Source organism: Myxine glutinosa, chromosome 13 (assembly GCF_964187855.1).
Source record: "Myxine glutinosa chromosome 13, kmMyxGlut1.1, whole genome shotgun sequence".
NCBI classification, from domain to species: domain Eukaryota; kingdom Metazoa; phylum Chordata; class Myxini; order Myxiniformes; family Myxinidae; genus Myxine; species Myxine glutinosa.
This window is the reverse complement of record NC_136273.1, coordinates 69,023,036-69,049,761: the sequence shown is the minus strand read 5'-3', so window position 1 is coordinate 69,049,761 and position 26,726 is coordinate 69,023,036. Positions and strand designations below refer to the sequence as shown.

The window sequence follows — 26,726 nt, the reverse complement described above, 5'->3', positions numbered from 1 at the left end:
GTTAACAAGCAGCTTGCTGCCACTTTCCAAGCCAGCCGTTCATCATCAACTGTTTTGAATGGAGTGCTTGCTTGAGTGCTTAAGCCACTTGGCAGTTGCTCTGCAAGAAACTTGGTAACTGAACTCACCCCTGCTCAACATCTTCTTTTTTTTCAGATCTTACACAGATATTATTTGTAGCTGTTGTACCAAAGGTTATGGCATCAATTTGTTGAGAATGTATAAAAAACTGGCCATTTAATCTGTTTTTAGGGCCTCTTCACAGTCCAACTCCAACATGCATTTGCTGCCATCAGCTTTTGGGAGCATGGAGGTGGGACCCTCCATCATTACCTCCGACATCAAAGGTGGATTGAGGTTATGTTTTCACCCCTGTCTGTCTATTTACCTGTCTGTGAACAAGATATCTCAAAAAGTTGTGGACAGATTCAGACGAAATTTGGCAGAGATGTAGCGGAAGAGACAAGGACTAAATGATTAGAATTTGGTGAAAATCCGGATTCGGATCCGGCTACTAGAATTTTAAAAGTGATTCTTCACCATTGGGAGATAGGGCCAAAAACGATACATCGGAGGACATCTCAAAAAGTTGTGAACGGATTTGGACGAAACTTGGTGGACCGGGGAAGGAAAGGGGGGGAGGGAGGAGGGAAGAAGGGGTGGGAAAGAGACATGGGTGGGGGAGAGAGGGGTGAGGGAGAGGCAGGATTGGGGGAGAAACAGGGGTGGGGGAGAAAGAGGGAGGATAGAGACAGAGAAGGGTGGGGAGGTGGAGAGGGGGAGGTCGGAGGGGGGTGGAGAGAGAGGGAGGATTGACGGGGGTGGGAGGGAAGGGGAAGGGAAGGCAGCGTGAGTGGAGGAGAAGGGAAGGGAAGGCAGCATGATGAGAGGGGAAGGAAAGACAAAGTGAGGAGAAGGGAAGTGAAGGCAGTATGAAGAGAGGGGAAGCGAAGGCAGTGTGAGGATTGAAAAAACAAAGGTAGTGTGAGGAGAGGGGCAGCGAAGGCAGGGTGAGGAGAGGGGAAGCAAAAGCAGCGTGAGGGTGTGTGACAAGGACGAATCGATTCGATTTTTGTGAAGATCTGAATATGGATTCAGATACGAGAGTTATTTAATTTTTAAGTGATTCTTCACCATTGGCGGATCGGGTGAATAGTGATATATAACATGATATTTAAAAAAGTTATGGATGACTTATGACTAAACTAGGTGAATGAGTTGGTTAGGTGACGAGAACAAGCTGATTAGATTTTGGTTCAGGTCTGAATCCAGATCTGACCTATCAGTGGATACAAAACATAAACTGTTCAGCCAGGCGGAGGTATGCACTCTACCGAGTGCCGTTCTTGTTCCTCCTTTTATTCATCCTCCATTAGTTCTTTAAGATTTTGTAGTTATAGCTCAACACACAGAAATACTCACAACCTACTAGCCCTTTGTTTGAAGCTCGATGGAGTAGTGCTCTCCCCTATGCACTGGAACCCCAGCATCGTGTGCATCTCTCCTGGGTTCTTAGGAATATAAAACTCTCAACATTATTGGAATATCCTGTGTAGAGGCTGAAGTGAAAGGTCTGTTGCTTTTACATTGCAGACTCATCTCTCCTCCAGTTTCTCTTTCTCTTTCTCTTTCTCTTTCTCTCTCTCTCTCTCTCTCTCTCTGCTTTCCAACTCTCCCAGGCAACTGCGGGATGTCCACATTCTTCCAGAACTCCCTCGTCCTCCTGGTTAAACTTCCAATATCATGTCCTACTGCACACGTCAGTTGTTTTGTTCCTCTTTTATCCTGTCTGTGGAACCATCTTCCCCAGGCTGTTCTATCGTATCCTTCCCTCCAGGGCTTCAACCAGGTGGTGCACCACCATTTCATCATTCCAAATCCTTACCAATAATGTTATATCTTAACTACTAGAGGGTTCTCTTCTTCCTCGAGGTGGCTTTATATTGACTACCAAAATGATGGTCACAATTTGTGTTGCTGGGTCCACATGAAGAGTGTATTTATGGATTGTGAGGATGGTTAAAATGTTCTGTTAGAGTTCACAACAGGTTGATATTCCTCTTTAGAACTTGCCTAACTTGTTTTTCTGGAAACGATGCTCATTGTTTCTGGTTTGTTCAGGTTTTTTGCGATAACTCGCCAACTGTTCATTGAAACACAATGTGGTAGCTGATGGATGCTGGATAGACCTGTCCTCAGCTCAACGTCCCATACGATGGACGGCACACTTTTTGATGCAAGCTCTGCCTGTGAAGCACCAATCCAACATTTTATAATCGCGGTCATAAGGCCATATGACAGCTTAAAGTGAGGTGTGCTACCTCTGAGTTATCCTGACGTACATGTATTCACATAAACTAATCAAACCTCCAAACACTGAAAGTGGAACAATGGACAAAATCAACAGGACGTTGATCGAGGTATGCCAGGTGCCAAGGGAAACCAGGAGAAGCTCTACCTTCATACTCCACCAAAGGGTTAACACCAAAAACGTCAACTTCTTGCTTCTCGTGGTGGTCAGCATACCTCAATCAACGTCCTGTTGATTTCATCCGTTGTTCTACCTGCTTGCCAAAACAGATTGACACTTGCCTTCGCCAGCAAGACTAGTTGTTCATTCCAGTAAAGGTATAAAGCTATTTCCACCAATGGATTTCCAAAATGGCTTTCCAAGGTTTCAGAAGTGCAAAGACTTTATGGTTACAACAATATTTCAAATCAATCAACAATTTAAAACTTTTAGTGCAGTGAAGTTTTTGAACCTCCACTCCCGACGGCACACCCACGCTTACCTCATGATGAACATTCTTTTGCACACTGCCAATGTCAGTCAGCCTATGATCTGCGTTATCGCAGCGCCCGTATGCCAGGTCAATGCCACCCAAGAATGCCACCGATTGGTCGATGACCACCATCTTCTCGTGGTGAGCCCACAGAAGGACGGCCGACGTCAAATGATCAGGATGCCGCAGTACCTAGAAATGAAAAGGGATAACACCCCCAAAGAAGAAAAGTAAAAATTTGGCAATCTGGGCAGCAAGCCTCACAAAATTGCTTGTACATACGAGGAGCTGAAACTCCATCTTGCAGACAGGTGTCCTGAAATAGATTATTATCAGTTATTATTCACATTAATACAAAACAATGAAAGTATCCTGTTACATCCGATTAAATTAGACTTTGATTAAGAATCTAGCACAATTACACAAGGCTTATGATCGAAAGGGTCATGGAGCCAACACAAGATCCAGATGGTCCTGACCTTGATGTTTGGATGAAGGCTCATGAGGCAGTGTTTGCTGTAGTAGCTGTTGATCCCCAGTGCCATTTCTACTTCCTTGTAGAGTAACACAAAGATCTTCACACCTGCCTCCTGCACACACAGCCGTTATTAAAGGAGAGCTGGCAGGTATATTTTACTATAACTATGAGCTAAGGAGAAAATGTTTGTATGCTTTTATCTAATATATAAAGCTCTTTCTAACCAATGACTGACTGATATTAATGTTCGTTACTTCCGGGTGTCGTAGAAAGCTGAAATTTGGTGCGCCGGCGGACATCGAAGCCGGTACACCAGGAAAAAGTCAAAGAACCGTCGGAAAGTGTTGGTAAATGAAAATGTCCGTAAAAAAACGTAAAAGCAAATGTAAAAAGAAAACAAAACAAAAAGAAGACCTCAATGAATGTCTAGCATTTGGAAATTGTAAGTACAACTGTAAACTGTGAAATAAAAATCTCAATGAAAATTTACGTAAAAAACATAAACACGTCGTAAAAGAAATAAATAAAACCCCTAAATTGATATAAAGTTTCTATCTATTATGGACCTACTTATGAAGCACAGTTTGTTATTGCTTACACATTGTGTAAGCTTGTACACAGAAAATACCTGACTAGTATCCATATATTTCCTACAAACAAACCATCCGGAAGCACCGCATCAATGCCACAAAGTGATGATGCATTTGCGTCACATAGAGGACACAGACATGGAAACCATACAATATATGGATTTTTTTTTCGGGTTCAGGTTGAGGTTGATTTGCTTTTTGTTGAGAGACCGTTCGTACCAAATTAGCCTGGAGGAGTTAGCATTCTAGAGCAAGGTGCGGATCACAACCACATTACAGCAAGGCGAGGGAGAGTCAGGCAGATTGCCTTCTCACTGAGCATCGTTAGTGAGCCAACTGGGTTTTCTTACCATCCAACAATGTCGAGAGGAACTTGGCAATTCTAATGGGATTATCACAATTCCCAGAAACTTAGAATCCAAATCTGTAATACTGCCGCCCTCATTCCAGATTTAAACCTTGTGGGATCTCCTCCATTAAGCCAGCATCTCCTCCATTAAGCCAGCATCTCCTCCATTAAGCCAGCATCTCCTCCATTAAGCCAGCATCTCATCCATTAAGCCAGCATCTCCTCCATTAAGCCAGCATCTCCTCCATTAAGCCAGCATCTCCTCCATTAAGCCAGCATCTCCTCCATTAAGCCAGCATCTCCTCCATTAAGCCAGCATCTCCTCCATTAAGCCAGCATCTTCTCCTCCATTAAGCCAGCATCTCCTCCATTAAGCCAGCATCTCCTCCATTAAGCCAGCATCTCATCCATTAAGCCAGCATCTCATCCATTAAGCCAGCATCTCCTCCATTAAGCCAGCATCTCCTCCATTAAGCCAGCATCTCATCCATTAATTCAGCATCTCATCCATTAAGCCAGCATCTCATCAATTAAGCCAGCATCTCATCCATTAAGCCAGCATCTCTTCCATTAAGCCAGCATCTCCTCCATTAAGCCAGCATCTCCTGCATTAAGCCAGCATCTCCTGCATTAAGCCAGCATCTCATCCATTAAGCCAGTATCTCCTCCATTAAGCCAGCATCTCCTGCATTAAGCCAGCATCTCATCCATTAAGCCAGCATCTCCTCCATTAAGCCAGCATCTCTACCATTAAGCCAGCATCTCCTCCATTAAGCCAGCATCTCATCCATTAAGCCAGCATCTCATCCATTAAGTCAGCATCTCATCCATTAAGCCAGCATCTCATCCATTAAGCCAGCATCTCTTCCATTAAGCCAGCATCTCCTCCATTAAGCCAGCATCTCCTCCATTAAGCCAGCATCTCCTCCATTAAGCCAGCATCTCATCCAGCATTAAAGCGCCTTTGGGCTTCTGGAAAAGCGCTATACAAAATAAATGAATTATTATTATTATTAAGCCAGCATCTCATCCATTAAGCCAGCATCTCCTCCATTAAGCCAGCATCTCCTCCATTAAGCCAGCATCTCCTCCATTAAGCCAGCATCTCCTCCATTAAGCCAGCATCTCCTCCATTAAGCCAGCATCTCCTCCATTAAGCCAGCATCTCCTCCATTAAGCCAGCATCTCCTCCATTAAGCCAGCATCTCCTCCATTAAGCCAGCATCTCCTCCATTAAGCCAGCATCTCCTCCATTAAGCCAGCATCTCATCCATTAAGCCAGCATCTCCTCCATTAAGCCAGCATCTCCTCCATTAAGCCAGCATCTCCTCCATTAAGCCAGCATCTCCTCCATTAAGCCAGCATCTCCTCCATTAAGCCAGCATCTCCTCCATTAAGCCAGCATCTCCTCCATTAAGCCAGCATCTCCTCCATTAAGCCAGCATCTCCTCCATTAAGCCAGCATCTCCTCCATTAAGCCAGCATCTCCTCCATTAAGCCAGCATCTCCTCCATTAAGCCAGCATCTCTTCCATTAAGCCAGCATCTCATCCATTAAGCCAGCATCTCATCCATTAAGCCAGCATCTCCTCCATTAAGCCAGCATCTCCTCCATTAAGCCAGCATCTCCTCCATGAAGCCAGCATCTCCTCCATGAAGCCAGCATCTCCTCCATGAAGCCAGCATCTCCTCCATTAAGCCAGCATCTCCTCCATTAAGCCAGCATCTCCTCCATTAAGCCAGCATCTCCTCCATTAAGCCAGCATCTCATCCATTAAGCCAGCATCTCATCCATTAAGCCAGCATCTCTTCCATTAAGCCAGCATCTCCTCCATTAAGCCAGCATCTCCTCCATTAAGCCAGCATCTCCTCCATTAAGCCAGCATCTCCTCCATTAAGCCAGCATCTCCTCCATTAAGCCAGCATCTCCTCCATTAAGACAGCATCTCCTCCATTAAGCCAGCATCTCCTCCATTAAGCCAGCATCTCATCCATTAAGCCAGCATCTCATCCATTAAGCCAGCATCTCCTCCATTAAGCCAGCATCTCCTCCATTAAGACAGCATCTCCTCCATTAAGCCAGCCTCTCCTCGATTAAGCCAGCATCTCCTCCATTAAGCCAGCATCTCCTCCATTAAGCCAGCATCTCCTCCATTAAGCCAGCATCTCCTCCATTAAGCCAGCATCTCCTCCATTAAGCCAGCATCTCCTCCATTAAGCCAGCATCTCCTCCATTAAGCCAGCATCTCCTCCATTAAGCCAGCATCTCCTCCATTAAGCCAGCATCTCATCCATTAAGCCAGCATCTCCTCCATTAAGCCAGCATCTCCTCCATTAAGCCAGCATCTCCTCCATTAAGCCAGCATCTCCTCCATGAAGCCAGCATCTCCTCCATTAAGCCAGCATCTCCTCCATTAAGCCAGCATCTCCTCCATTAAGCCAGCATCTCATCCATTAAGCCAGCATCTCCTCAATTAAGCCAGCATCTCCTCCATGAAGCCAGCATCTCCTCCATGAAGCCAGCATCTCCTCCATGAAGCCAGCATCTCCTCCATGAAGCCAGCATCTCCTCCATGAAGCCAGCATCTCCTCCATTAAGCCAGCATCTCATCCATTAAGCCAGCATCTCCTCCATTAAGCCAGCATCTCCTCCATTAAGCCAGCATCTCCTCCATTAAGCCAGCATCACCTCCATTAAGCCAGCATTTCCTCCATTAAGCCAGCATCTCCTCCAGTAAGCCAGCATCTCCTCCAGTAAGCCAGCATCTCATCCATTAAGCCAGCATCTCATCCATTAAGCCATCACCTCCTCCATTAGGTCAGCATCTCCTCACCACCTTCTGTACAATGTAGGCTGGGGATATTGCTCATTACTGAATTTCAAAGCAAAACCATTTGTATAATGTTTAGTTACACCTGATGCTGCCTGTACTCCATCGTCATTAACAAGAGAGGCCAAAATGTATTTCAATGTAAAGATAAACTGTGATGCATTTCGATTCGATTGGGATCGAAGAGAACACCTTCTTCGTCTTCTGTACAGTGAAGTTGCCAGCCCTGAATTCTCTGGCTACATCTGGGTGCTTCATTGGGAGTGCAACCGTGTCCCTCAGGTGAACAGGGACCCACCTGGCATAGTGTGTGTGGTCTAAGGCATGGAACCATGGGACCAGTTCCGTCAGGGCATCAAGGTACTTCGTGAATGAAGCCTGCCGCAGAGAACGCACGTAGACCAGTACCAACATCTCTAGTTCCAGCACAGTTGCCCAGTACTGAAAGTTGGGAATGTCTTCTCCTCTCTGGTGACACCAGTCTTCGAACTCAGGCAGGTCTTCTGCATCATCAGCATATGTCATACAGTGGCGTTCATACGCACGGTGTTGCAGGATGTGCAGTGCCGCTGCAGTGATTTGATGAGCTGTTCTTGTGCGGGTGACGTGGGCAGCTCGTAGGAAGGAGTCGGCCGTCCCTGGCGTTGCAATCTCAGCTGGCAAAATCTGCAAATCTTGCAAAAATCAAATCTCTGAATCTGAGATGGCCCAATATCCAGATCTTTTCATAATATGATAGTCTACTATAAGCCATCTAGTGTTTGGTACTAGTGTGCCAAATTTGGTGCTTGTATCACAAAATGCACAATTCTTTTGAATATTTGGGCTAAGCCGCCCCACTACTTCTTTTCTATACTTTGCCACATGGCACATACCCTTATATAAAGGGGCCTTTTCTATGCTCCTGGCATTTTGCCCAAGAATGGATTGGGTCTCGTCCATCTGTCCGTTCGTGTGTGCGTGCATGCGTCCGCAACCATATCTCGGAGATGTATGAACTGATTTGGTTCATGCTTTCCACAAAGACAATACAAGATGGTATACATATGAACATCATGTTGTTTAACGATGCGATCAAAGATGGCCACCTGGCGGCTATTTTAATTGCTCGGACATGCATTTACCGATATTCTTCAAACTTGGCACACAGATAACGAATGATGGCGTACATACACACGTCATTTTCTTTCGAGATCAGATCCAATAAGGCCGACTGGCGGCCATTTTGTTACTTAAATGTGTCCAACCATTCCTTGGACATGCATGGGCTGATTTTGTTCAAACTTGGCACAAAGGCAATACATGCGAGTATACATATGCAGAAGATTTTGTTTTGTAATCTGACCAAAGATGGCTGGCTGACGGCATTTAACTCCGTACAGCAAAATTACTAAAACTACGGGGGCTATGTCATTTTATGTCTTTTTCTTCTTGTTATACCCTAGCCTGGTGTTGGCTTAGTGGTTAGGGTGCCGGCTTGGGATCCTAGGATCCTGGGTTCGAGTCCCGGTCGATCGCTGAATTAGCGCCAGGGGGGTTGACTCAGCCTGTCGTCCTTCCGAGGTCGGCAAATTGAGTACCAGTTCACTGGTAATTCCCTGTGTGTCGCAAGAGTCGACTAACAGGGTTGGTGGGTAATTCCCTGTGTGTCGCAAGAGTCGACTAACAGGGTTGGTGGCAGAAAGGTGCATCCGGCCGTAAAACATTGCTTCAAAAAAGGGGACCAGGTTGCCCGAAAAAGGCCAACCCCTGCTCTGCAGGGAAAAGTGGCCTCTAAAGGTGGTTCTTCTTCTTGTTATACCCGGTTTGGAAAATGTTGTGTAACTAAATCAATAGGAGGTCTGACTTATCTTGGATAAATTTATCACCATTTTATTCATACGAGAGAATCAATGACTTATACAGACAGGAGTTATTTCAAATCGCACTACTATTGCCATTATTAGAAATATTTTTCAACTTTAACATCATTAGATGAGGTCATACGCACCGCTTTTCTCTTCAACATCACATCAAGCCGCCAGTAATTTCCTTCCACAACAGGCCGTTTGAGGAAAATCTCTGGGCTCAACCTGAGACAGAATAATTTTATGAAATCAATATGAAAATATTGTGTATGTGTATATATATATATATATATGGCTGGGTACGGAACTGGTTGAGGAGCAACCCTCTCTCCCTCCAAGAAAGGTAAACTTGTAATCGTTAATGCTCCTTTTAAACTAACCACCAATCAGTGATGAATATTTCTTCCTTTGCTTTCTCCATTGCATCAGCCACCTCTGAGAAGTACCTCTCTCCATTGACGAACCTACACACAGGCAGAATACATATATGACTACAAGTTGTTCTGATATCTCTTCGTTGTTCTACACATCATCTATCTATAATTCCACTAATCTCTGTGTGTGTGTGTGTGTGTGTATGTCTGTGTGTGTGTTTGTTTGTCTGTGACCGCTGTTTCTCGACAACCACGGGTCCGATATACTTGCAACTTGCCAGGTATATTGCTGGGGACCCGAGGATGTGCCTTTTCAAGGTTTGAAATTAATCGGACAAGTAGTTACCGAGCTATGTCCAAAAAACGATTCAACCAATCAGAGAGCAGCGAGCTATCACGTGTGCCGAACGTGGCGAACAGACTCTGCCTCGGACGGCACATTTGAGAGCGTATTCATTTATTTCACGTTGGCAAACTATGTTGGCGTTAAACTATGTTTTAAAACTAATTAAAACTAATTTGCGATTCATCGTAACTGCGATTTGCGACCTTCCGGACAGTGAAGACTTCACTTCCGGCAGCCAATCACAGAACGCGTTGTTGCGAGCCGAGCCGAGCGCGTGCGCCATTACGGTTCGTAATTCGATTTCTTCCGGAGAAAATAATAATTTCTCGATTTCTTATGCGCATTTTTTCTCCCAGAGCGAAGGGCGGAAGCGAAGAGCGTTGTTTTTTTTGTTTACGGGCGTACGGGCGTACGGGCGGGGTAGAGCGTACGGGTAGCGTTTTTTTTTTTTTTTGGCAAGGAACGGGCACCCACGTACGGGCATGCCCTAGTCTATCTATAATTCCAGTAATCTCTGTGTGTGTGTGTGTGTTTGTCTGTGTGTCTGTGTGTTTGTCTGTGACCGCTGTTTCTCGACAACCACGGGTCCGATATACTTTAAACTTGCCAGGTATATTGCTGGGGACCCGAGGATGTGCCTTTTCAAGGTTTCATATTAATCGGAGAAGTAGTTACCGAGCTATGTCCAAAAAACGATTCAACCAATCAGAGAGCAGCGAGCTATCACGTGTGCCGAACGTGGCGAACAGACTCTGCCTCGGACGGCACATTTGAGAGCGTATTCATTTATTTCACGTTGGCAAACTATGTTGGCGCTATGTTGGCGTTAAACTATGTTTTAAAACGAATTAAAACTAATTTGCGATTCATCGTAACTGCGATATGCGACCTTCCGGACAGTCAAATGAGGACGTCACTTCCGGACTTACGGATAGTCATAGTGACGACGTACTGATGCTGAACGTGGCGAGCAGACGCTGTAAGGTACGATCGATTGTAGTACACGTTTATAATAACTCTGCCGATACAGGCCCGATTAACTGCAGCGCCATCCGAGCTGCGGCGTCGGGACGATACATTCATTGTACGGTCACATCACGCACTTACGGGCACGCCCATGGGCCCATGGGCACGCCCATGCATGCATGGGCGAAGACATATTTTTATTTTTTTTTGGCAAGGAACGGGCACCCACGTACGGGCACGTCCTAGTCTATCTATAATTCCAGTAATCTCTGTGTGTGTGTGTGTATGTGTGTGTGTCTGTGTGTCTGTGACCGCTGTTTCTCGACAACCACGGGTCCGATATACTTGAAACTTGCCAGGTATATTGCTGGGGACCTGAGGATGTGCCTTTTCAAGGTTTCATATTAATCGGAGAAGTAGTTACCGAGCTATGGCGATTTCTTTACCAAACTCCGCAAGCCGTTCGCTTTGGACCAAACCATTTCATGTAAATAGAGGGGGGGGGGGGGGGGATTGTCACCGTACTCGCAAGCCGTTCGCTTTGGCTTTGCGAATGGACCAAACCATTTCATGTAAATAGAGGGGGGGGATTGTCACCGTACTCGCAAGCCGTTCGCTTTGGCTTTGCGAATGAACCAAACCATTTCATGTAAATAGAGGGGGGGGATTGTCACTGTACTCGCAAGCCGTTCGCTTTGGCTTTGCGAATGGAGGGGGGGGATAGAGGGGTAAATAGAGGGGGGGGATATAATTTTAGATATATATATAGTACGGGCATGCCCTAGTCTATCTATAATTCCAGTAATCTCTGTGTGTATGTGTGTGTGTATGTGTGTGTGTATGTGTGTGTGTCGTTTGTCTGTGACCGCTGTTTCTCGACAACCACGGGTCCGATATACTTGAAACTTGCCAGGTATATTGCTGGGGACCCGAGGATGTGCCTTTTCAAGGTTTCATATTAATCGGACAAGTAGTTACCGAGCTATGGCGATTTATTTACCAAACTCCGCAAGCCGTTCGCTTTGGCTTTGCGAATGGACCAAACCATTTCATGTAAATAGAGGGGGGGATTGTCACCGTACTCGCAAGCCGTTCGCTTTGGCTTTGCGAATGGACCAAACCATTTCATGTAAATAGAGGGGGGGGGGGGGGATTGTCACCGTACTCGCAAGCCGTTCGCTTTGGCTTTGCGAATGGACCAAACCATTTCATGTAAATAGAGGGGGGGGATATAATTTTAGATATATATATAGTACGGGCATGCCCTAGTGGTTACAATGTGGATAGGATACAAGCATGATGCATTTTCGTTTTTTTATTGTCATTTAATAAAACACCAAGTAATTAAATTAGTTTACCTTCCTGCTTGAAGCAGCTGTGTTGCCTGGGTTCGAATCCCGACCAAGCTATAAACCGTCATCTCGGTGTTTCACAGGTAGGGCGATTCATCAATGTGTGTTCCGTCCCTCGGATGGACGTTAAACTGAGCGACCCGTCTGCTGGAATTAGTTGGTGGACGTTAAAGATGCCATGGTGTCCTCCATGAAGAGAAGACGAGCTATTTCCAGCACCTTAATCAAATTCCCACTTCCTACTCTAACCGACAGGGGGCTCTGCATCAGTGGCAGTGCCCTGACAAAGCTGATGCTAATTCACAGGAATGTTCTGCACACAAACATGATGACGACTACTTGAAGCACTTATCTCCATTATGTTAATTTAACATAAACTTTACTGGACTTCCACATTCCACTGTGGATGTATGAGAGCAATCAATAAACAGATGTATGAGAGCAATTGCCCATATAACTCTGAGCTCAATTTTGTGATCGTTAGCCAGTCCCCTCACTTCTGTGTATGTATGTATGTGTGTGTGTGTGTGTGTGTGTGTGTGTGTGTGTGTGTGTGTGTGTGTGTGTGTGTGTGTATGTGTGTGTGTGTGTGTGTGTGTGTGTGTGTGTGTGTGTGTGTGTGTGTGTGTGTTCGTGTGCAAGCCATAACTTAACGTGACAGAACTTTTTTAGGACTGTCAATACTGTCATATGACCTTGAATTCGAACATTTAGGGACAGAATGTAAATTAAGAAAACGTGTCCCCATATACAGTCCCCCCCCATCCATAAAACTGAACATCATGAAAATCGGAGTCAAATTATTCAAGTTATGATCAAAAATGTGTTTTTTGTTAATTAGGCCACAATCCGAAAAAAAAGTAGGTCAAAGACACAAAACAAGCATCAGGTGCACAACATCAGTGCAGGCACACTATTATCTTGGTAGGAACATCTTGGAAGGTCAGGCGGTCTTTGAGATTCCACATTGGCAAAATTGAGCGATGACAATAAACTCATTATTTTTTCAGAGCAACGTTTCACGTTGACCATTAATGTGGAGGGGTATGATGTAAATTAAGTGTAAATACGGCTTGCACTAGGCTATATATATATATATATATATATATGTCAATTTTGTTCTGATTGGCCAAAAATAAGTTGTTATGGTTAATGTAAAAAATAAAAATTATATAATTAGGTCATGACCTTAAAATTAGGTCAAGGTCAAATAAAATGTCAACCCACATACTTTATATTCCCATTATTGATGCAAAACCTCATTCTGAAAGTCCCAGCTGGCTCTGAGATAGATCTTATGAACAAAGATATTGGGAGAAAAAAAAAGGAAAGAGAAAAAACACTATTTAGGGGTTAGTACATCAAGGAGTCTAAGAAACTTTGTGGTACCATTAAAGGTTTGGAGCACTAATTGGAGAAACAAACCCTGCAACAGATATAGGCCTCCTCCATAACTCATACAAAAAGGAAGGCTTAAAAAGGAGTGGATGTGAGCAGTAAGCCTAGTTAGTAAATAATACTAAAATACGCCATTTTGTGTCTGTCTGTCCATCTGTTTGATGAATTTTTGACGCCAATACATTCCGTCCTTACTTATCCAATCTCAACCAACTTCACAGGATGACGAAGGGTTACATAATGAAGGTTGTAGCGCATTAATTTGCCCCCCCTCCCCAAAGGGATTTTCTCCCCCCGAGTGGGTTTCCCCCGCCATTGCCGTCAATGGCGTTGCGTGTTGAGGTGTATATTCAATGTTAAATTAGCTTTATTGTGCGTTTCTGCAAAGAAGAAGATTTATCGTGGCGTTTTTCAAAAGACGCTTTTAATAACAAAATTAATGATAATCGCATATTGTTAATGTTAGTACAAAACAATATTAATACTAATAATGTCCCACTTCGCCAAGGCGTTTTTCCTGCAGTGATAACGTGTATAAATAGCTTGTAGTTATAATGGCGTTTCCGTCGGAGCAACAGCTTTTACAGGAAGTACAAATATTATAAACCACAAACACGTATGCTTAGCTTTTTAAACAGTCGCTTAAACATGCTCTTTAGGCCAGAAAAAAAAAATGAGTTGGTGATCGTCCCCGCCCGACCCTACGAAACACACCCGACCCAAAACTTTTTTTATTTTTTATTTTGAAAAAAATCATTCAAAAACGATCTTTTCACAGTCAAATTTGGCGCCGTTCTGCACCGCATGCGCAGTGCGTGCTGCGCAGAGCATCGCAAGTGCCTCGGGCAACTTCACCCATTTTACGTTGGCCATTCATGGCGGCTATTGTGTGAGATTTTTCCCGCTGAAATCTGTATCGATTCGTGATAGAATCGGCTTGAAATGCCTATTGTGATCGCATCAATAGCCCGTGAGGGCTCTTCCAAGACGGTGAAGGACTGGTTTGCGTGCAATATCGAGTTGGATGTTACAATCTCGGACTTCTATGCAGAGTTCTCAGACGGCAAGTATGATGGGGATAGGGAGCCATTGCCTGACGATACGCGCGGTACTTTTGTCAAAGTATTCGCCGGCCCCAGTAAAACTGACATGACGAAAGTTTCACCAGCTTGCAAAGTTTCTGATGTGACAAAGACTCTTGGCTCATTTCTCAAATTTGTGTTGGCTGCAGACACGGCCACGGATCACAGGATGGAACCCGATAGTCGACCAACTGTTTTTAGTGTCCTCATGAATGCTGCCCGTGATGATGCTTTTTGTACTTGGGTGCCAAGGTGCCAAGGGCATGGTGTTTATCTGTTTTTCCAATGTCATGGTGTATATACATGTACAGGTGTCTTGCCCTTTCACTACCAAGCTCAGCTAGGACATTCAACATCATCCAAAATCACACAAACACTGTGTTTCATAGAGATTTGGGCAATGTCTGTAAATCTGTGAGATGAATGAAGAAATTAATTCATTTTGAGGAGAAAGGAGTCTTTATTTCATATTTTTCCATGTCAACAAAACTCAATGGAAAGTAGGAAAAAAAAATAAAAAATAAAAATAAAAACCTCCCTCCCTACCCGAACTTTTGAGAAAAAAGGACGATCACCAACTCATTTTTTTTATCTGGCCTTATCACACTAAATGAAGAAATTTGGAGGAATCCCGACATCCGTGAAGTAAGGTTTACTTACAGAACTGAGCGAAGATCTACTGTACTCTATATAACCCACAAATGTTCGATTAATAACATAGCCATTTCTGCTGCTACCGTGGCATTTATCGTAGCGAACTTCTGAAACTCGCTCCTGCTGTTTGATACGAAACTGAAAGGGAGGAAGACCGGGGTGTCCTCATTTACCAAGCAGCTAGCTTGCGCTTGCCAACCCAGCCGTTCCTTAACGGTTTAGGATGCAATGCTTGCTCGAATGCTCAAAGCACTTGGTGTCCTCTCCACAACAAACTTGGTAAATGCACACACCCAATGTTCTTGAGACCCGACCATAGATCGACTGTAATCTATATACCCCAAAGAGGAATGACCCTCCCTGCCACTCCCGTAATCAGCGGGTGTACTAGTAAATGACATACTCTAAGAGTCTAAGGAATGAATAAATTATTTTTTTAATAGTTTTCCAGAATTTTTTCATTATTCATTCAATATTATTTCTGTATCTCAAGTGAGATTATATTTTCCAAATATTGTTAAAATAAATCATTCATAAACATTCTTTCATGTGGTGAGGAAGACGCAGTGCTAGAGAGAGACACAGAGACAGACAGAAAAAGAGGGAGAGCGAGAGACACAGAGACAGACAGAAAAAGAGGGAAAGCGAGAGACACAGAGACAGACAGAAAAAGAGGGAGAGTGATAGACACAGAGACAGACAGAAAAAGAGGGATAGATAGAGGGATAGAGGGATAAAAAGAGGGAGAGCGAGAGACACAGAGACAGACAGAAAAAGAGGGAGAGCGAGAGACACAGAGACAGACAGAAAAAGAGGGAGAGTGATAGACACAGAGACAGACAGAAAAAGAGGGAGAGAGAGAGATGAGAGAGAGATGAGAGAGAGGTGAGAGAGAGGTGAGAGAGAGGTGAGAGAGAGGTGAGAGAGAGGTGAGAGAGAGAGACACAGAGACAGACAGAAAAAGAGGGAGAGCGAGAGACACAGAGACAGACAGAAAAAGAGGGAGAGCGAGAGACACAGAGACAGACAGAAAAAGAGGGAGAGCGATAGACACAGAGACAGACAGAAAAAGAGGGAGAGAGAGAGATGAGAGAGAGATGAGAGAGAGGTGAGAGAGAGGTGAGAGAGAGGTGAGAGAGAGATGAGACAGAGGTGAGACAGAGGTGAGAGAGAGGTGAGACAGAGGTGAGAGAGAGGTGAGACAGAGGTGAGACAGAGGTGAGACAGAGGTGAGACAGAGGTGAGACAGAGTGAGAGCGATAGACACAGAGACAGACAGAAAAAGAGGGAGAGCGATAGACACAGAGACAGACAGAAAAAGAGGGAGAGCGATAGACACAGAGACAGACAGAAAAAGAGGGAGAGCGATAGACACAGAGACAGACAGAAAAAGAGGGAGAGCGATAGACACAGAGACAGACAGAAAAAGAGGGAGAGCGATAGACACAGAGACAGACAGAAAAAGAGGGAGAGCGATAGACACAGAGACAGACAGAAAAAGAGGGAGAGCGATAGACACAGAGATAGACAGAAAAAGAGGGAGAGCGATAGACAAAGAGACAGACAGAAAAAGAGGGAGAGAGAGAGATGAGACAGAGACAGAGACGAGACAAAGGTGAGAGAGAGGTGAGACAGAGGTGAGAGAGAGGTGAGACAGAGGTGAGACAGAGGTGAGACAGAGGTGAGACAGAGGTGAGAGAGAGGTGAGACAGAGGTGAGACAGAGTGAGAGCGATAGACCCAGAGACAGACAGAAAAAGAGCGAGAGCGATAGACACAGAGACAGACAGAAAAAGAGGGAGAGAGAGAGATGAGACAGAGACGAGACAGAGACGAGACAGAGGTGAGAGAGAGGTGAGACAGAGGTGAGAGAGAGGTGAGAGAGAGGTGAGACAGAGGTGAGACAGAGGTGAGACAGAGGTGAGAGAGAGGTGAGAGAGAGGTGAGACAGAGGTGAGACAGAGGTGAGACAGAGGTGAGACAGAGGGAGAGCGATAGACACAGAGACAGACAGAAAAAGAGGGAGAGCGATAGACACAGAGACAGACAGAAAAAGAGGGAGAGCGATAGACACAGAGACAGACAGAAAAAGAGGGAGAGCGATAGACACAGAGACAGACAGAAAAAGAGGGAGAGAGAGATGAGACAGAGACGAGACAGAGACGAGACAGAGGCGAGACAGAGGCGAGAGAGAGGCGAGAGAGAGGCGAGACAGAGGCGAGAGAGAGGCGAGAGAGAGGCGAGGCAGAGGCGAGACAGAGACGAGACAGAGGCGAGAGAGAGGCGAGAGAGAGGCGAGAGAGAGGCGAGACAGAGGCGAGACAGAGGCGAGACAGAGGCGAGACAGAGGCGAGAGAGAGGCGAGACAGAGGTCAGACAGAGGTGAGACAGAGGTGAGACAGTCACTTGTTGTAACAGTCAACGAATGCCGAACGTGGCGAGCAGACTCTGCCTCGGACGGCACATTTGACAGCGTATTCATTTATTTCACGTTGGAAAACTATGTTGCCGTTAAACTATGTTTTAAAACGAATTCAAACTGCGATTAAATTAAAACGACTCATCCTAACTGCGATTTGCGAACTTCCGGACAGTGACGACTGTCCGGCAGCACGCTTTCCGGCATCCAATCACAGAACGCTTTGTTGCGTAGGCGTGGCCGATGTGAGACGAGCGGAGCTGAGCGCGTTACGAGCTGACCGCCATTACGGTACGTAATTCGATTTCTTATGCGCATTATTTCTCCCAATTCATTCATCTCCCAATTTCTCCCAATTCAATTCGTATCACTAATAAAAACGAATTTGCGATTCATTCGCTTTCCTGCGCGTTTGTGCACGCGATGGCGATTGCTTTACCAAACTCCGGAAGCCGTTCGCTTTGGACCAAACCATTGCATGAGGGGGGGGTTCTGTGGTCGTTGCGAATGGACCAAACCATTCATGTAAATAGAGGGGGGGGATTGTCACTGTACTCGCAAGCCGTTCGCCGTTCGCTTTGGCGTTGCGAATGAACCAAACCATTTCATGTAAATAGAGGGGGGGGGGGGGGATATAATTTTAGATAGATATATAGTACGGGCATATATATAGTACGGGCATGCCCTAGTATTTTAAAAAAAGAAGAAGAAAAAGATTATGTTAGGGTTTGGGTAGGATTTTGAATGTGAGGGTTAGGGATGGGGTTGGGTTAAGGATGGGGTTGGGTTAGGGTTGGGATTTTGAATGTGAGGGTTAGGGTTGGGGTTGGGTTAGGGATGGGGTTGGGTTAGGGTTGGGATTTTGAATGTGAGGGTTAGGGTTGGGGTTGGGTTAGGGATGGGATTGGGTTAGGGTTGGGATTTTGAATGTGAGGGTTAGGGATGGGTTGGGGTTGGGTTAGGGTTGGGATTTTGAATGTGAGGGTTAGGGTTGGGGTTGGGTTAGGGATGGGATTGGGTTAGGGTTGGGATTTTGAATGTGAGGGTTAGGGATGGGTTGGGGTTGGGTTAGGGATGGGGTTGGGTTAGGGATGGGGTTGGGTTAGGGATGGGGTTGGGTTAGGGATGGGGTTGGGTTAGGGATGGGGTTGGGTTAGGGATGGGGTTGGGTTAGGGATGGGGTTGGGTTAAGGATGGGTTGGGTTAGGGATGGGGTTGGGTTAGGGATGGGGTTGGGTTAGGGATGGGGTTGGGTTAGGGATGGGTTTGGGTTAGGGATGGGGTTGGGTTAGGGATGGGGTTTGGTTAGGGTTTGTATATTATTATGACTCACTCACACATACACAAAAGTTAAGCCCCAACTGGAAAGTTGAGGGATTCTGTGTTTGGGGTTCACAGATTTAAAAACGTATCCCCATTATACACACACAAAAGTTAAGCCCCAACTGAAAAGTTGTGGGATTCTGTGTTTGGGGTTCACAGATTTAAAAACGTATCCCCATTATACACACACAAAAGTTAAGCCCCAACTGAAAAGTTGTGGGATTCTGTGTTTGGGGTTCACAGATTTAAAAACGTATCCCCATTATACACACACAAAAGTTAAGCCCCAACTAAAAAGTTGTGGGATTCTGTGTTTGGGGTTCACAGATTTAAAAACGTATCCCCATTACATTTTATTTTTTTATTTATTATTTTCAAGGGTATTAACTGCTTACTTGTGTTTTTTGTAATTCTTGTGAGTAAAATGAACCCAAGATTTCTTCTCCATTTAAATCATATAATTTGTAGGTCCAAGGGACTGTATCCATTACATCAATGATTTTAAATAATTCACGAGTCCATTTTTGTGTATAACCTTTCTCAAAATGACTTTTCCATTTGTATATTCTTACAATATCACCAACTTTAAACTTGGGCTTTCTCAAATTAATCTCCTTTTCATATTCTAATTTTGTAAATGTTTCCGATGGTTTTGATTTTGTTGATGAATGAACTGTATTATTGTAATTATCTACAATATCCTGAATTAAATACACCCATTTTTGAGAACCGAGTTGTGTGAATTTTTTATATAGTCTCTCTTTCAAAGTACGATTAAAGCGCTCAATAACAACTGCTTTTCCTTCATTAAAGGTGCTGTATAATTTAATACCCTCCCCTTTAAGAAATTTCATAAATATTTTGTTATAGAACTCTGTTCCCTCATCGGTCCATAACTTCTTTGGTTTCCTTTTATTTCTATCAAATATTAGCTTAAAGGCTAACATTAAAGTATTACCTCTCTTGTTTTTCAAACGAACAACCCAGGCAAATCTACTCCTCAAATCAATAACGGTTAAAGCATACCTGTATCCCTTATCATTATTTAGTTCGATTAAATCAGCGGACCATATGTGGTCGGTGTATTTAGAATAAACTTTCCTTCTTTTAAACTTTGTGATTATAGGTTTGTGTAATTCATTCGCCAAAAGCTCCTCAGTCTTGATAACATCATTGGAGTCTAATAGTTTTTTGAGGGTGAATAACCAAGACCAAGTTTCAATTTGACACTTATCATTTTTTAAACAATAAACCTATCAACTTTCTCTCTCAATGTAGGATTTTGTATCAAAGACAAATTATATAACATTTCTCTGTCTGCTTCATGTTTTTCATCCAATGTAGCAGTTTTCCCATAAGCAATATCATGCTTCATACACACTTCATCAACCCTATTTATAGGTTTAGACCAAGATTTAGGATTGTCAGCCTCATCTAATCTTTTATCTAGGTTTGTTCCAGGACCACAGAACGAATATCCAGGTAGATGTAATTCCCCTGGAATTCCAGTTGTTGTAAATTTACTTCCTGAGAGAAACCTTTGTATGTCGTCTCCTCTTTTAGGAGAGATGAATTGGCACTTTTTAGAGCCACACACTTGACATATTCCTTTTTGATAAACTCTATTATTTTTAGCTTTAACATGAGATATTTTTAGATTTAGTTTTCTTTTTACATTTGAGACAATAACTCATATTTATTTATCAGAAAAATTCCGACAGAGGATCAAAACCTTTTTGGTTTTCAACATATACATTTCTATCTTAATTTTTAAAACATAAAGAATCCTAAGGAATGCCTTCACTCTCTCCTCCATTTATTTACAAATAAAACTAACTAAAGTCAATAACACCAACATCATCAACCACATAATCTTTTCCTTCTTCTTCTTCTTCTTCACCACTTTCTCGTTTAAATCTCCTCCCTGAAAGTGAAGACATTGACGCCGTTATTCTTGAAAATAATATTTCCATTAGACTTTTCATTTCTTTATTTTCCTCCTCAGTGCGTTGAGTTTGATTTATTTGCTGTAATACCTTCAATCTTTTATTAATCTCACTGATTTCCATCTTTTTATATTTTTCCTCCCTCTCTCTTTGCTCCCTCTCCTCCTTCTCTCTTTTCTCCCTTTCCTCCCTCTCTTCCTTCTCTCTTTTCTCCCTTTCCTCCCTCTCCTTTTTCTCCCTTTCCTCCTTCTCCTTTTTCTCCCTTTCCTCCTTTTTCTTTTTCTCTCTTTCCTCCTCCTTTTTTGCCCTTTCCTCCTTCTCCTTTTTCTCCCTTTCCTCCTTCTCCTTTTTCTCCCTTTCCTCCTTCTCCTTTTTCTCTCTTTCCTCCTTCTCTTCTTCAACTCCTTCCTCATCCCTTGCTACCCTTGAGTTTGAACCCCAAAGAATATTATACATATACTCATCTGGATTTTGAGATATTCTTGTATCAATAATTATTTTTCTCATAATAGGATACCAATAAGATTTGTTGACGATTTCTAAAAGAGTTTTATATTTCATAACTTTGAGAAGTTCATTTTTATTTAATATTTTAAACAAGTCTCTATTTGTGGGTTTAACAATATCAGTATAAGGCCAGTTTTTAATGACAAAATTCCCATGTATATGCTCCAAATCATAAGGTATGTAATACCGAGCACCCTTTTCTTGTAGGTATCCTTGAATACAAAAATTATAATTCTCTTGTAGTCTTCTTCCTGTCATGAGATAACATACAGAAATATATGTGAGATTAATATTATGACAGGTAATACCACCCCATCTTCCCACTACCAAATTGGTTTGTATTCCTTGGCTTTCTATCCTTATCTCATGACCTTCCTTCTTTGTCATGCTAACCATCGCTATACTATCATATATTTTTCTTTTCTTAAAACCATGTATTTGTTGTTTATTAATTGTACTTCCACATAAATCCATATCCTCACCAAGTGGATAATATTCTTCTTTACGAGACTGATTCAAATCATGTAGGTCTTCTATGTTTATTGAAAAAGACCAATTATACCCTAAATCAGGCATATCGTACCCCCATTTATTAATTCGCATATTAACTATATGTCCTTCTTTATAAAATTCAATTGTAAGCAGGTAGTTAAATTCAATGAGGAAAGGTGTATGGTCAGTATAACCAGGTGTTGTGGTTGTAAATTTTACTTGTTTCACAAAACGTGCTGTTTTCTTTAAAAATATATATTGTGATAAATCACTAAATCTAATTAAGTCATTTGCATCTGTAGGGTTTGGATAATTGATTAATTTATAAGTATTCTTCATATTAATATTTTTACTTACACTATATTTTTGTCGTTCAGCCTGTGCCTTTGTATAATATTTTGATAAATCAATATCCTGAGAGGATTTTCCAAAGATAGAACCATCTTTTCCAACATAAGTCATTTATATTAGATTAAAAATGATATCATAAAAATTTTCATTATTGTTGAGTTGAAATAATACATATAAACATAATTGACCACAACATTTAGAATTAATTTCTTGAACTTGAAATGTTTGATAAACACCATTCTGTAAGAATTGTATTACTTCAACAGGTGGTGGCATACCATAACTATCAAAATAATATTTATCCTGACTATTATGAATACAAACCCAATGAGAACCATTCTGTGTGTCTAAATTCATAATAATATTCTTTGTATTCTTATTTATATGTATTAATTCATCTCTCATACAAATAACCACATTATCAATTTTTAGTGTTTTACAATACTTAGTAAGTTCTATATTTGACGTTGTATTCTTTCCAAATTGTTTAAACCATTTATCCATTTATTTATGAGAAAGATACAATCCATTACCCCGTTTAGTTAGTTTAACACCCGCTTGAGCGATAGAGGAAAGCATATCTCTCACCAACAATCTAGCTTTATCAGGTAGACTTTCAAGTTTTTGAGCAAAATCTACAATTACACCACTTCCACTAATTTGTTTCTCCAACTCCTTGTTATGTCTTTCCAATTCTTTTTGAGCTTTTAGTTGTGCCTTCCTTTCGTTAGCAGTTTTTACCACTGCTGAAATACCACCAGTCAATGCTCCCGCCGCACTTAAACCAGCAAATAAAGGAATTAGAAACGGGAGAAATCCTCCTCTTGACTCGTCTATTGAATATTTCTTTAACATAGGTTTCGTCATTTTAATTTTAAGAGATCCAACATCATTTAGTGTTTTTACTTGTGTGTGTGTGAGTAAAACATCAATTCTTACAGCTCCTTTTCTTTGAATTGTATTAACATTAATAATACAAGGCTTTTGATTTTGAATACAAGATGTTAATTTATTAAGATTGATTTGATTAACATATACCCCAACCATTTATTTATGAGAAAAAACCTATGTGATATTAATCATAACACCATTATCTGTATTAATCTGTAATTCTGTTTCCTCCAAAAGCAAACAATATGCATTAACCTCTTCACTCTCCCCTCTTTCAATGTATAGAGAAGTATCCACTCGATTAGACTTTATAGTTTCCTTTTGAGAACTCAGGTCAATTGCGTAGATTGTATAAAGTTTTTGAAACGCAACCATATCCAAAATAGGATCATTATTACCATTACTTTCACACACCTTTTGGTAGGACTTGTAGGCTTCCGCATAATCATTTTTTTCCCAATCAATTTCCAATCTATCTCGCGGATAAAATGTGCCATCAAGAGAAACCCGAAGTTGTTTCACCTTAGCATTATCACTCAGTGCATTATTCTTATTAGTACCGTCCTCTCCATCTGGTTTTTTAAAAATGAGCCAGAGGTATCGTGGCTTTCCTTGAAGAACACCCAAATTCCAAGTGTAGGTAGTGTGTTCCAGTTTAACGTGTTGACATCTTCTTTTAAGGTATGATACATTTAGCGGTTTCTTTGAGTTAAGTCTTCTATTTAACATCTCTTCCGTTTTAAGATTAGGAGTATATTCACTGATATACCAACACAAATCATTAATAACAAATTTATTGTTGTCTCCAAAAGCATTTTCAACCCCAAAAAGCAACCTATTTACATTATCATTCCTTTGTAGTTGAAATCTAATTTTAAGACCATACAAAACTTTGTCATAATCACAAAATCCAAATATACCTTTCAGAGGTACTGCTACGGTAAAACTATTCTCTGGTTTTGTGTCATCATTATACATTGCCTTCCTTTGACTATAACCAGGGTCTGTGTTTGTACCCGTTGACATCTCAGGAATAAAACCTTCAACAGCTCCCTTACCCATTCTATCACCAAACGAATATAGTGTAAATTTCATCATTTCAGATGTAGCAGAGACATAATCAACCGCTTCAACCTCTTGTGTTCCAATATACAGGCGAACACTATCAAACATTTTCCAGAAGAAATCATTTACGAGTGTAGCATTAGTATTATTCGCAGCCTTAGTGAATTTAAATTTACACAGCAAGAAACTATCAGCTATATTCAAGTAAGTTTGTTGATTATTTATTTCAAAACTTTTTGTTCCATTTGAATTCCAGTCTGTTCCTGTTATAGCATTTACCTTAAAATAGTCTTCCTTTTTTGTGGAGTTTGAAATGATAATTGTATCATCCAAATCATAGATACTATCAATCGATTCCATACTTGTATTTATATAGTATTAAAATCGTTGAAACCCTGACCCAAGTATTTTAATGATTTTTTGTCGTTCTTGTGAAGATAGTTGAGTTTTACCTTTTATTATTTCTTTGATTGCTTGTAATTTATGAGACTCCTTTTGAGCATCTTTTATACTCTTTATAGCACCCGCAACGGAGCCCACGGCAGAAGCAGTTGAACCAATTAGGTCTTTATGTTTAAGGATGGTTGAACCAATACCCATTAGAGTATCAATTATCCCATCTCCATTATTTCGAAATTGATGACCTACACCTCGTTGTCTCTTAGGTTTATAGTATCCTTTACCCACATACCTTGTATAGTATGGTGAAAGGTACATGCCCTCCCCTGTAATTATTTTATATTTTCCCAACTCGTGTTTTCTCACAATAACCATTATTTATTTATTGAAAAACTTCACGTAGGTGAATTCTGATGGATATAATTTCATCATTAAAGGATATCATACGATTATCTTGGTCGGTTATCCTAAAATTTACTCTGTATATGGTTTTTCCTGACACAGGTAAATAGACAAGATTTTTTGGTTCCATATTAAATTTATAACCAATCGGGGTTGAGTATGCACTGAATGAAAATATTGTATTTGTTCTTATTCCATCGTTATAAGCACCATCAATCAAATCACAATGAATTAATACTGAATTTATACCGGAGGATATTTGGATAACATTATCACTGTAAAACGTCCCGTTATTTTCAATCTTTTTTGAAGAGAAACCCAATAGCTCTCTAAACGAATTTTCAATCGTGAAATCAACTTTATAATTATTTTAAGTTTAATAGTTGATTTTGAAGTGTGTTTTTGAATATCTATTACAATATTTTTTGGTTCATCACCTTTTTCTTTCATAAGGCGAGAGACTTCTGAAGATATTTGAGAAATCTCGTAAGCTCCAGGTGAAACGGTTATAGTTTTATATCCACTTCCTGGATTATAACTAAACTTGTTGTTTTTCTCTGTGATATTAAACAAGGTATTATAAGTTTCCATCGACAATAAAGATGCCTCATATGAGGTAAGGGGGTCAAGTTGTCGTGGGTAAGGGAATGAAGCTGTGTAATCGCTCGTTGTGAAATTAAAACTAAGAATTGTGCTTCTCATCTTATTTAATATCTAATAAAATATCTTTGTATTGACATTTATTAATTATTTTCATATTCATCAACTGATCTAAAATGGCTGAGGATTCATTAAAACAATTGTTGTTTCCAGCCTTCTTACTACCTAACAACAATAATAGCCTATTAACTAATTGTGATGGGTCATTTGGAAGAAAACTAACACCCGAACCAAGCTTACTTAAAGCATCAATAATATGTTTCTCCTTCTCATTCTTCTTACTTTTACCAGCAACAGAAACTCCATAATCAAGTGCATTTAGCAACTCAATATATACCCTATCTTCCTCTCTTTCCATATCAAGTGGTTCCTCAAAATATTTTGAACCGCTGAATCCGGGGTTTGTTAGAAGAAACATTAATCTTGGAGTTAATTTAACATTTGGTTGAGTAGAACTCAAGAACATCAATTCATCATTAAATATCAATACCTTTTCTTTCACAAGATGGAACACTGCTGGTTCTTCTGTTGGAATGAGACCTGCTCTGGTTTTTGAATCTGCCAAATATTCATTGTTTTGAAGAGCTTCCACTACATAATTAGGGGGTTGATTTACCTCCTCAAGTTTCTGAAATAATTCTTCATCATTATATTCTAATTTTCCAAGTTCTTGTTTTGTTATCTGACTAAAATCTTTGAGCATTTGAAGTTTTTTCGGAGTAAATTCTACCGTGGGAACTGTAGGGTGTTGAGTTTTTAAAAGCGGTTTAAAAAATTTCTCTTGCTTTCTTTCAAAGGCTTCTTCACCAGTTAGTTTCTGTCTCCGTTTCTTCTTTATCTCTTCCTGTTGCTTTACAACTTTTGAAACCAACTCTTGATGTTCTTTAAACTTTCTTGCTCTTTCTTCGGTATTCATTTCCTGTATTTATTTATTGAAAAATATCATTTAATGAATTGTAAAGGTCAATGGGAAAATTTTCCTTTTCTTTGTCATTATAGTAAATGTGTTGAAATAAATCCTTTTCTTTAAATATTTCATCAAATTCTTTATTGGTATTAATACGAGTTGTTATTTCTTCTTCACTAATACTTGTATCTCTGCTTTTCATACGTTTGTGTTGAGTCTCCTCATCGATATCAAAACCGAATGATAAAATCTTAACTCCATCACCACACAATTGTTTAATAATTTGTCTCATTCCTTCAGGATTAGTTTCTAAAAT

At 41.4% G+C, this 26,726-nt stretch overlaps 1 protein-coding gene across 2 annotated transcripts in view; it reads right to left on the bottom strand.

Annotated features, from left to right (window-relative positions):
- The window catches only part of LOC137439008 (phospholipase D1), a 141,924-nt gene that overhangs the window by 74,946 nt on the left and 40,252 nt on the right, over positions 1 to 26,726 (bottom strand). For both annotated transcript variants that reach the window (XM_068134568.2, XM_068134569.2), the window contains exons 10-13: positions 9,258 to 9,341; positions 9,021 to 9,102; positions 3,263 to 3,373; positions 2,793 to 2,975 (exon numbers count right to left, since the gene is read on the bottom strand). In XM_068134568.2, the coding sequence (XP_067990669.2) occupies positions 2,793 to 2,975; positions 3,263 to 3,373; positions 9,021 to 9,102; positions 9,258 to 9,341 (460 nt within the window). The remainder of the gene's footprint in view (positions 1 to 2,792; positions 2,976 to 3,262; positions 3,374 to 9,020; positions 9,103 to 9,257; positions 9,342 to 26,726) is intronic.